This window comes from Manis pentadactyla, chromosome 13 (assembly GCF_030020395.1).
Source record: "Manis pentadactyla isolate mManPen7 chromosome 13, mManPen7.hap1, whole genome shotgun sequence".
NCBI classification, from domain to species: Eukaryota; Metazoa; Chordata; class Mammalia; order Pholidota; family Manidae; genus Manis; species Manis pentadactyla.
In genome coordinates, this window is record NC_080031.1 from 50,975,494 (window position 1) to 50,988,102 (window position 12,609).

At 37.5% G+C, this 12,609-nt stretch overlaps 1 protein-coding gene across 1 annotated transcript; it reads right to left on the minus strand.

Annotated features, from left to right (window-relative positions):
* Nucleotides 1–9,481: 9,481 nt before the first annotated feature.
* On the minus strand, nt 9,482–10,165 carry LOC118919972 (olfactory receptor 2H1-like). Its single transcript, XM_036900405.1, has one exon. It carries the CDS (start codon nt 10,163–10,165, stop codon nt 9,482–9,484), a length of 684 nt encoding a protein of 227 aa, XP_036756300.1.
* Between the last annotated feature and the right edge of the window lie 2,444 nt (nt 10,166–12,609).

A 12,609-nucleotide genomic window follows, 5' to 3' on the forward strand; every position in this document is an offset into this window, starting at 1 on the left:
AGAAAATTTAATTGGTGCAAATAATCCTGAGAGAGCAACAGGAAAGAGGACGGCATCAGACTGCACACACCTGTAGAAAAGAACCTCAGTGAATGGGGTAACGTACCAGAGTTGTCGATCTGAGGGACCCGAGCCCCTCCCCCACCCCAGCTCACTGGCGGGAGGAAGACAAACAGAGCAGGGAGGGAGTGGAAGGTTTGGGACTGCTGAATACCTAGCTCCCAAGATATGCTCTGGGAGCACAAACCTACATTTCATGGTGCTTTCATGAGACTTACATGACTACCGGGTTGAAAAGTTAATACAGGCAGAGTTTCTGGGAAGACTGGGATTCCAGCTGCTTGTGGAAAGCAGGGATCCATATCTGGCTACTCTGGGACAAAAATTTATACCTGTGTTAATGGTCCACTGGTGCAGGCAGTGGAGACAGGCACAGCAGCCAGGAGGTGGGGAACAGTTCTATCCTACCCCCAGGCACTAGTACCACTCCCCTGCGACCACAGACAATGCTTCAGGGGCTCAGCAGATCCAGAATAGAGCTTCTGGACACTAGACGGTGCCATATACAAACATGAAACACCAAAGGAACCTTTTCCAAAGTAAAATTGTTAATACAACTCACGAGAAAGATTTAAATGATATGGATCTCGTGACTCTTCCTGAAAGGGAGTTCAAAATAAAAATCATCAACATCCTAATGGAGGTACAGAAAGACATCCAAGAACTCAGAAATGAATTCAGGTCAGAGATCCAATTGTTAAAGAACATGATGGAGGGTATTAAAAGCAGGTTGAATACTGTGGAGGAGACAATAAATGAAATAGAAACTAGAGAACAGGAATACAAAGAGGCTGAGGCACAGAGAGGAAAAAGGATCTCTAAAAATGAAAGAATATTGAGAGAACTGTGTGACCAATCCAAGCAGAACAATATTCACATTATAGGGATACCAGAAGAAGAAGAGAGAGAGAAAGGGATAGAAAGTGTCTTTGAGGAAGTAGTTGCTGAAAACTTCCCCAGTCTGGGGAAGGACATATTCTGTCAGGCCATAGAGATCCACAGATCCCCCAACACAAGGGACCCAAGGAAGACAGCAGCAAGACACATAGTAATTAAAATGGGAAAGATCAAGCATAAGGACAGACTGTTAAAAGCAGCCAGAGGCAGAAATAAGATCACATACAAAGGAAAGCCCATCAGGCTAACATCAGAATTCTCAGCAGAAACCTTACAGACCGGAAGGAAGTGGCATAATGTATTAAATGCCATGAAGCAGAAGAGCCTGCAACCAAGATTACTTTATCTGGCAATAATATTTAAATTTGAAGGAGGGATTAATCAATTTCCAGATAAGCAAAAGCTGAGAGAGTTTACCTCCCACAAACCATCTCTGCTATCGATGGAAGTGTTCCTAGGGTTGGATAGCCATCACCAGAGGTAGTAAAATCATGCTAGGGAGGGTAGAGCAGCTGATTGCGAGGCAAATGAAAAATTAAATTGACTATACTCAAAGCCAATCAAGGGATAGACAAAAAGTACAGAATTTGATACCTAATATATAAAGAATGAAAGAGGAAGAAAAGAACCTTTAGATTGTGTTTGTAACAGCATACTAAGTGAGTTAAGTTAGACTCTTAGATTGTAAGGAAAGTAATCTGGAACCTTTGGTAACCATGAATCTAAAGCCTGAAATGGCAATAAACACACACCTGTTGATAAACACCCTAAATGTAAATGGACTGAATGCAACAATCAAAAGACATAGAGTCACTGAATGGATAAGAAAAACAAGACCCAATATATGGTGCTTACAAGAGACTCACCTCAAACCCAAAGACATGCACAGACTAAAAGTCAAGGGATGGGAAAAGATATTTCATGCAAACAACAGGGAGAAAAAAGCAGGTGTTGCAGTACTAGTAACAGATAAAATAGACTTCAAAACAAAGAAAGTAACAAGAGATAAAGAAGGACATTACATAATGATAAAGGGATCAGCCTAACAAGTGGATATAACCATTATAAATATATATGCACCCAACACAGGAGCACCAGCATATGTGAAACAACGACTAACAGAACTAAAGGAGGAAATAGACTGCAATGCATTCATTTTAAGAGATTTCAACACAACATTCACTCCAAAGGACAGATCCACCAGACAGAAAATAAGTAAGGACACAGAGGCACTGAACAACACACTAGAACAGATGGACCCAATATACATCTATAGAACTCTACACCCAAAAGCAACAGGATACACATTCTTCTCAAGTGCACAAGGAACATTGTCCAGAATAGACCACATACTAGGACACAAAAAGAGCCTCAGTAAATTCAAAGAGATTGAAATCTTAACAACCAACATTTCAGACCACAAAGGTATAAAACTAGAAATAAATTGTACCAAGAAAGCAAAAAGGCTCACAAACATATGGAGGCTTAACAACACGCTTCTAAATAGTCAATGGATCAATGACCAAATTAAAAAAGAGATCCAGCAATATATGGAAATATATGACAACAAAAACACAAAGCCCCAACTTCTGTGGGATGCAACAAAAGCAGTCTTAAGAGGAAAGTATATAGCAATACTGGCATATTTAAAGAAGGAAGAACAAACCCAAATGAATAATCTAATGTCACAATTATCAAAATTGGAAAAAGAATAACAAATGAGGCCTAAAGTGAGCAGAAGGAGGTACATAATAAAGATCAGAAAAGAAATAAACAAAGTTGAGAAGTATAAAACAATAGAAAAAAACAATGAAACCAATAGCTGGCTCTTTGAGAAAATAAACAAAATAGATAAGCCTCTAGCCAGACTTATTAAGAGAAAAAGGGAATCAACACACATCAACAGAATCAGAAATGAGAAAGGAAACATCACAACGGACCCAACAGAAATACAAAGAATTATTAGAGACTAGTATGAAAACCTACATGCTAAGAAGCTGAAAAACCTAGAAGAAATGGACAACTTCCTAGAAAAATACAACCTTCCAAGACTGACTAAGGAAGAAACACAAAATCTAAACAAACCAATTACCATCAAAGAAATTGAAGTGGTAATCAAAAAACTACCCAAGAAAAAAACACCCGGGCCAGATGGATTTACCTCAGATTTTTATCAGACATACAGAGAAGATATAATACCCATTCTCCTTAAAGTTTTCCAAAAAATAGAAGAGGAGGGAATACTCCCAAACTTATTCTATGAAGCCAACATCAACCTAATACCAAAATCAGGCAAAGACCACACCAAAAAAGAAAATTACAGACCAATATCCCTGATGAACGAAAATGAAGAAATACTCAATAAAATATTAGCAACCTGAATTCAAAAACATATCAAAAAGATCATACACCACGACCAAGTAGGATTCATCCCAGGGAAGTAAGGATGGTACAACATTCAAAAATCCATCAACATCATCCACTACATAAACAAAAACAAAAACAAAAACCACATGATGATCTCCATAGATGCTGAAAAAGCATACAACAAAATTCAACATCCATTCATGATAAAAACTCTCATCCAAATGTGTATAGAGGGCAAGTACCTCAACATAATAAAGGCCATATACAATAAACCCACAGCCAACATCATACTGAACAGCAAGAAGCTGAAAGCTTTTCCTCTGAGATCGGGAGCAAGACAGGGATGCCCACACTCCCCACTGTTATTTAACATAGTACTGGAGGACCTAGCCACAGCAATTAGACAAAACAAAGAGATACAAGGAATCCAGATTGGTAAAGAAGAAGTCAAACTGTCACTATTTGCAGATGACATGATATTGTACATAAAAAACCCTAAAGTCTCCACTCCAAAACTACTAGAACTAAAATCAGAATACAGTAAAGTTGTAGGATACAAAATTAACACACAGAAATCTGTGGCTTTCCTATACACTAACAATGAGCCAATAGAAAGAGAAATCAGGAAAACAATTCCATTCACAATTGCATCAAAAAGAATAAAATACCTAGGAATAAACCTAACCAAGGAAGTGAAAGACTTATACCCTGAAACCTATAAGACACTCTTGAGGGAAATTAAAGAGGACACTAACAAATGGAAATTAATCCCATGCTCTTGGCTAGGAAGAATTAATATCATCAAAATGGCCATCCTGCCCAAAGTAATATACAAATTTGATGCAATCCCTATCAAATTACAAGCAATATTCTTCAACGAACTGGAACAAATAGCTCAAAAATTCATATGGAAACACAAAAGACCCCGAATAGCCAAAGCAATCCTGAGAAAGAAGAATAAAGTGGTGGGGGTCTCACTCCCCAACCTCAAGCTCTACCACAAAGCCATAGTAATCAAGACAATTTGGTACTGGCACAAGAACAGAGCCACAAACTAGTGGAACAGATTAGAGACTCCAGACATTTACCCAAACATATATGGTCAATTCATATTCAATAAAGGAGCCGTGGACATACAATGGGGAAATGTCAGTTTGATCAACTGATTGTGCTGGCAAAACTGGACAGCTGCATGTAAGAGAATGAAACTGGATCACTGCCTAACCCCACACACAAAAGTAAATCCAAAATGGATCAAAGACCTGAATATAAGTCATGAAACCATAAAACTCTTAGAAAAAAACATAGGCAAAAATCTCTTGGACATAAACATGAGTGACTTCTTCATGAATATATCTCCCTGGAGAAGGAAAACAAAAGGGAAAATGAACAAATGGGACTATATCAAGCTGAAAAGCTTCTGTACAGCAATGGACACCATCAACAGAACAAAAAGGTACCCTATAGTGGGGGAGAATATATTCGTAAATGACAGATCCGATAAGGCTTGACATCCAAAATATATAAAGAACTCACGCATCTCAACAAATAAAAAGCAAATAATCCAATTAAAAAATGGGCAGAGGAGCTAAACAGACAGTTTTCCAAAGAAGAAATTCAGATGGCCAATAAACACATGAAAAGATGCTCCACATCGCTAGTTATCTGAGAAATGCAAATTAAGACCACAATGAGATAACACCTCACACCAGTAAGGATTGCTACCATCCAAAAGACAAACAACAACAAGTGTTGGCGAGGTTGTGGAGAAAGGGGAACCCTCCTACACTGCTGGTGTGAATGTAAATTAGTTCAACCATTGTGGAAAGCAATATGGAGGTTCCTCAAAATACTCAAAATTGACTTACGATTTGACCCAGGAATTACACTTCTAGGAGTTTACCCTAAGGATGCAGCACTCCAGTTTGAAAAAGACAGATGCACCCCTATGTTTATCGCAGCACTATTTACAATATCCAAGAAATGGAAGCAACGTAAGTGTCCATCAGTAGATGAGTAGATAAAGAAGATGTGGTACATATACACAATGGCATATTATTCAGCCATAAGAAGAAAACAAATCCTACCATTTGCAGCAGCATGAATGGAGCTAGAGGGTATTATGCTCAGTGTAATTAGCCAAGTGGAGAAAGACAAATACCAAATGATTTCACTCATCTGTGGAGTATAAGAACAGAGGAAAAACTGAAGGAACAAAACAGCAGCAGAATCACAGAACCCAAGAATGGACTAACAGTTACCAAAGGGAAAGAGACTGGGGAGAATGTTAATGTAGGGAGGGATAATGGCGGGGAAGAAGAAAGGGGTTTTTATGATTAGCATGTATAATGTGGGGGTGGCGGAAAGGGGAGAGCTTTGCAACACAGAAGACAAGTAGTGATTCTACCACATCTTAGTATGCTGATTGACAGTGACTGTAATGGGGTTTGTGGGAAGGGAGACCTGGGGTAGGGGAGAGCCTAGTAAACGTAATGTTCTTCATGTAATTGTACATTAATGATAACAAAATAAAATAAAAAAAAATAATAGAAAATAATGTGTAAAAAAAAAATGGTTGCTGGGTGGAATAGATTACATTTGTCCCTGTTCTTCCTTTGAGAACTCCAAATCTTATAGTAACACTTAAATTAAATTTATAATCAAATTTCACCTTGAAGCATAGGCTAATTAAATCTATTTAAAAGCACCTTTGAATAGAATAAATGAGTTTATTCTAAAAAAAAATAACAGTCTAAATTATTAATGACTATCTGATTTCAAAGAAAGAAAATTAGCAGGGATAATGGGGGTATTACATAGTAATATTAAATATAAAGGTTGACTCACTTCTCAATGTAATTGGCAGTTGGCACAGTTGATTATATCTTCGTTCTTTAAAGATTTTTTCCTCCTGTGTCTGAAATATTACTTCTTACCTCATTAGACCTGACCTGTTGTTTGTTTCCTTCCTGTGCAAAATGTTCTAATTTATGAACTGATACTGTATTTTTATTGCTACAAAAATAACCACATAATTTTTGCATGAAAATTTTTTTTTTTGCCTTCTTAGAACTCATATGCCAAAACTTGGGTATTCTTTTTTCCACCTCCCCTAATTGTAATGCTGTTCTCTTCCCTTTCAACATCTTGGTTGTGTAATTATGGATTTAACTTAACAGTTTCCATATTAAGCAGTAAACACCTAGATCTAAACAATATATAAAAATGCCTTTAAAAATGTTTCTACTTACCCTTACATTTGAATGACAATTTACCTGAATTTACAATTCAGGACTGATAGATTTATTCTCTCAGCATTGTTTTAAAGCCTTCCTCTTTCTTTTGCAGTACATTGCTTATTTCCACAAGCTTGGAGATTGTCCTAAAATGTTAATTTTTTATGGCATTGATGTCTACATTATTTTATGATGACACACTATGTATAATTTCAGTTACCTTAAATGTTAAATTTTAGGCTCAATTCATTGTGCTATAGTTCCAGGAGTAGTCTTTCATGTCTTAGTTCCATTAGAAAAATAATCTTATTTAATAATCTGGGATATGGTCTTTCAATGAATGTTTATGGGTGCTTAAAAGTTATTTTCTGCTGTCCTTAGGTAGAATCCTCTATCTATATTATCCTCTCAGCCTGCATAATGGAAGAAATACTTTCATTTATTTATTTTAATTCAGAGTTGGTTTTCTCTCTTTTGAGTCTTTTAGTATGAAAACATCAGTGCAATATGCAAAGGCTTTTTAGGTCACACTGCAAACTAAGACTATGTCTGAAATAGCAATGATAATAATTAACACTCCACCTGTTGAGCCACTTTAATCCTTAATCTGCATCTTGTGGCTATTAAAGTTTCTCACTATGAGGACAGTGACGGAGGGCATCTCAAGAGCATCATTTTACACAGGTAACAGGACTGACAGCCAGTGGCCCACTATTGGAAAAGGAAACATTTAAAAATGGAAAAAGTGCACTAAATAACAAAAGTCATATCAAAAGAAGAATAACATGAGTACTGGGAGGATAAAAAGTGAAAAGTGTGATGTAGTGAGAAGAAAAAAAGAAAAAGTTAAGCACACAGATACCACTTCATCAGATGATTTATAACAACTGGTTATTCCTGCAATTCTTCCTTCTCTGATGTTTTCTTCATCCCCCACAGAAACACCCACTACATACAACTGCTTAGAGAAAAGAACTCCTGTTTATCCCAAGGCTTCACTAATGAACGTGGTCCTCCTTCTCATCTTCAGCTGTTTCCCTCTTATCTTTAGTCCATGTGACTGGCATGCACACTATTCCCCAAAACCCACTCCTATTCTACATTTGAAGAAGCAGGACATATTCAAAACCCTGCCCGCCTGGAGTTAGATCTGGTCCCCTGACTTGCTGAGATCCAGCAGGCATGAGAGGAGGTGACACGCATCACCTCCAGGAGGACACATCTAGCTCTCAGGGCTGGTCCCTCCAGCCTGTCATCTCTGCCATGGAAGTAGGAATGCAGACACGCTAAGGACAAAGCAGCTTGGAATGCGAATCCCACAAGGACAGGGCACTGCCCCAGAGTCATGCACTCCCACTCTTGTCTTCAAACGTGCAAGACAGAAAGGCAGGCTGTTGGTTAAGACACTGATAGTCTGCTGCAACTACCTCGGTGTCCTCATATGTATTCTGGTGGAAATGTCATTACGACCTTTACAAGGTTCTTGTTTAAGTAGTAATACCTCCAAGCCTCCAGCTCTAAGCAGCATGCCTTCCATGCATGTTGCCCTGAGCATCACTCACAGAGCTCTATCTGCACTCTTGGTAATGATGTGTGACACCCCCCCTCCTCCAAAAAGCCTGTGGCAAATCAGAGAACAGACATGTCTTACAAACTGTGTGGTGTCATTGCTATTTCTGACAGTACAAGAGTCTGGACAATTTTAAGAAACTCATTGGACATTTCCATCTCAATTTACTGTGATGTAGTTCCAGGAATAGTCCTTCATGTCTTAGTTGTGTTAGAATAAGTTCACTTGGGTTTGGGCAGAGTTGTATTTGTGAAATATCCTAACAAAGCAGATAACAGAATCAATGATGCACTTTGCATTTTTATACTTATTTGCATAATTTTTAAATGGCCCTCATTTTAGGTGGTTACAAAAATATATTTGAATAAGAAATTATTTTCAATTGAATAAATGTGTGGTAATCAAATGTGGATAATGGTAAATTTATTTGCAGTCAAATGGAGGTTAAGTTAAGCATGGATTACAACCAGAGACCTATGCATATCATGAAATGAGAAGCCCACACCTGTCCTGTACGCATATGCCTCTGAGGCAACTCACTGTCATGGATTCATTTCCTTGAAATTCCAATTGAAGAATGTATCACAATATGTCCAGCCAGAATTTCTTGCTTATGCCCAAGATGTCACATATAGTGAAATGAAAAAGAAACAGAAAAATAAAAAGTAATGGATATTTATTTCCATGCATACTTGTACAGAAGAAAACATAATATACATTTCTACAAGGATTTTTTAATTAAAAAGTGAATAATAGATAATTTATTGGTTTTTAAAACAAAACTCTTTAACTCGTGGTTCTTATGTTGCTTAAGAAATAATAATATACGTTCTTCAAAAATTAAATCAGCAAATAGTATTCCTACCTAAGAAAATATATTTTGAATTCTTGTTAGTGGACGAAAACTGACATTGCATTTGCAGATATCTTTTCTAACAAAAGAACATGTAAAATTACACGAATGAAAACTGTCAGAAATTATTGCCTTTAAACTGAAATCAACCCTTTTAAGTGACAATTCAAAACTCTCAAAGGGAAAGATTGTGAATGTCATGATTTTCAACACCACTTCTGGTTCAAAAGGTTTGAAAAGGCCAACTTCTATTTTTTGTTGTGTTGACCGCCTTGCTGAGAAGTCTTTCAGAGCATCCTTCACCTCCTTATTCCTCAGGGTGTAGATGAGAGGGTTCAACAAAGGTGTGGCCATGGTGCAGAAGAAGGTGAAGAACTTGCCATTTTTTGAAGCAAAGTCACTTTTAGGGTCTGTGTACACCATAGCGATTGTCCCATAAAATATGATGACCACGGTGAGGTGGGAGGAGCAGGTGGTGATGGCTTTCTGCCTTCCCTCCTAAGACTGGATTTTCCCCAGGGCTTGAGCTATGCAGACATAAGAAGTCAGAATCAACCCCAGTGGCACGATGGTGAAGAGAACAGCAGAGATGGTCATCTGGCACTCATTAGCAGAGGTGTCTCCACATGCCAGGTATATGAATGCAGGAACATCACAAAGAAAATTATCCAGGTGGTGGGTACAGAAAGGCAGCTGGAATGTGATGGGAGTTTGGACCACAGATAATATCAGACCTGACAGCCAGGCCATGAACACCATCTTCCAACAAAACTGTTGATGCATGATGACAGTGTAGCGCAGGGGCTGGCAGATTGAGACATAACGGTCTAAGGCCATCACCACCAACATGACATCTTCTGTGGGACTGAGACAGAGCAACACACACAGTTGGATGACACAGCCTGTATAGGTGATGCTCTTGTCTGGCCCCCACAGGTTGGACAACATCTGGGGCAGAACAGTTGTGGTGAAACAGAGATCCACGAAGGAGATATTGCTGAGGAAGTAGTACATGGGGGTGTGGAGACAAGGGTCCACGCAGGAAAGCAGGATGATGGCTGAGTTGGTGATGATGATCGTGGTGTACAAGACGATCACAGCCCAGAAGAGAACAATTTCCAGATCAGGCCGTTCAGAGAAACCAAGGAGGATGAAGCCCCCTGGGAAGCTCTTGTTTGCCATCACTGGTGCTCTTAGCACTGGGATTTGGATGTAATTGTATGTAAGGTTTGTAAATAAGTTCTGTGGAAAGGGTACACTGACATTTGTTTAGAGTATGAAAGCATTTGTTTTCCAGGGGTTCTTGGGACATTAGGCATTGGGTTTTTTCCCTGACATTAGAAAAGTAATGATGTGAATCTTTTCCACAATGCTGTATTTCCTATAAAAGAGTTTTTTGTAAGACACCACAGTGGGGTTTATCTCTGTAATTCTCAGCTTTCACAGTTAACACAGATCCAATGCATGTTCCTCTCCAATTATTTTTTTTGTAGTCATTATATATTTCTAAAATGCTTGGAATTAAATGCTCAACATAAAGTAGAATCTTTCAAATAAGTAGCCTGCAAATATATCAAACATTAATTTCCACTGTTTACTGATTTTAAAAGAAACATGAAATGGAGATTATCCCAGAAACAAACCAATCTGCTTGAAACATAGACTCAAAATTATAAGACCCTAACCTTAAATCATTGTCTGAGTCTGAAGAACCACGTTGGGATGGGAGACATATGAATTTTTAAATAAGACTGTTCTAGGGCAGATACCTGGTACTTCTACCTCAGCTAAATTAAGTTACTAAGTAAGCAAGTTTAAAATCTCAAAGTAATATTCTTTTATTGGAAATGGTAATAACTTCCATTTCGGAAAATTCAGCTCCAGGTGAGTACAAATAAATGTATAATAGTCCTTGCTACTTTTCAGGAAATAAACACTTCACATCATAAAACTAGTAGAATGCAAAACACTGTAGTTTCTGTCCAATTATCATCTCAAAAATGTCTCAGTTTTCTTTAATAAACAATTTGGAATATAAGATGAATATTTTAAAAATAATAAATAGTAGATATAGATCAAAGAGACAAAATTATGAAATCTTATTATTTCAAAGCTCTGCACATTAGAATGGTGGGAAGATTTTGCATTGCCATTGCCTACATAATCCTAACCTATGGAACACAATTTTTGGGAAAATAATGCTGGAATATTAATTATAATATTAATAATAATAATACTAATGTAGCATTAATTCTAGGAACTATAGAATAGCCCATAGGAAATCCAACATCATTTTATGTTAAAAACTCTCAACAAAATGGTTATAGGGGAACATATCTCAAGAAGGCCATATATGAAAAACCCTGACATTATACACTGAAAATCTGAAGAACTTCCCTCTAAGATCAGGAAGAAGACAGGGATGCAACTTTCACCACTTTTATTCAACATAGTTCTGGAAGTCCTAGTCATAGAAGACAAGAAACAGGGATAAAAAGCATCCAAGTTGGTAAGGAAGAATTCAATTTGTTACCATTTGCATATGACATGATACTATAAATAGAAAACACTAAATTTACCAAAAAAGCGGACAATAATTAGGTTCAGTAAGGGTGCAGGATACAAAATCAATATAGAGAAATCTGTTACATTCCTATGTACTGACAATGAACTAGCACAAAAAGAATCAAGAATTCAATTTCATTTATAGCTGCATCAAAAAGAAGAAAATAACAATTAATAAATCTCACCAAGGAGGTGAAAACCCATGAAAATTATAAGACACTGATGAAAGACATAGAAGAAGACATAAATACATGGCCATCTATTCCATGTTCATGAATAGGAAGGATTAATATTGTCAGAATGGCCACCCTGTTCAAACAATTCAGAGATGCAATGCAATCCCTGTCAAAATACCAATGGCAGTTTTCAAAGAACTGGCACAAATACTCCTGAAATTTATACAGATCCACAAAATACTCAGAATAGTCAAAGCAATCTTGAGAAGCTGAGCAAAGTTGGGGTATTACACTCTGATTTCAAGCTATATGACAGTGCTACAGTAAACAAAGTAGTCTGGTACTGTAACAAGAACAAATTCTTAGATCAGTAGAACAGAATGGAAAGCCAAGAAATATGTATGACTGCGGGAGTCCAGCTCCAGCCTAGGGGTGGGATGCCCGAAGGTGCAGGACAGAGTTGGCATTTGGAGAGACAGGACACGGAGTCAGATGGAGGTGGTCTCCCGACAAAGTGCCGATGACAGCTTCATTTATACTATTTTGCACAAGGATATGATTATTCTTTATTATTCTGATGATTCATTAGTATAGGCAGTTTGGTTAATAAGTATAGGCAAGCTTTTTTCTTTCTTTTCCTTTTTAATCTATTCATGGTTGGTCAAGCATTAGGCATGTGATTGTTTTTCTGTTCTTTGACTGAAACTTTTCTTACTAACATGTACTCTATTGTGTTTTACATTTCTATGCAATGTAGTTTCTAAGTAGTGCATGTGACTGTAGGAACATGCAGTATGTAGCAGTGACTATGGAGTAGCTCAGGGTGAAATACAGGTCACCTAGTGCCACAGTTAGCTAGGATTCTTTCCCACAAAAATATTCTTA

Coding starts and splice junctions, on each gene's coding strand:
- LOC118919972 (XM_036900405.1), bottom strand. CDS start 10,165: ATGGCAAACAAGAGCTTCCCAGGGGGCTTCATCCTCCTTGGTTTCTCT.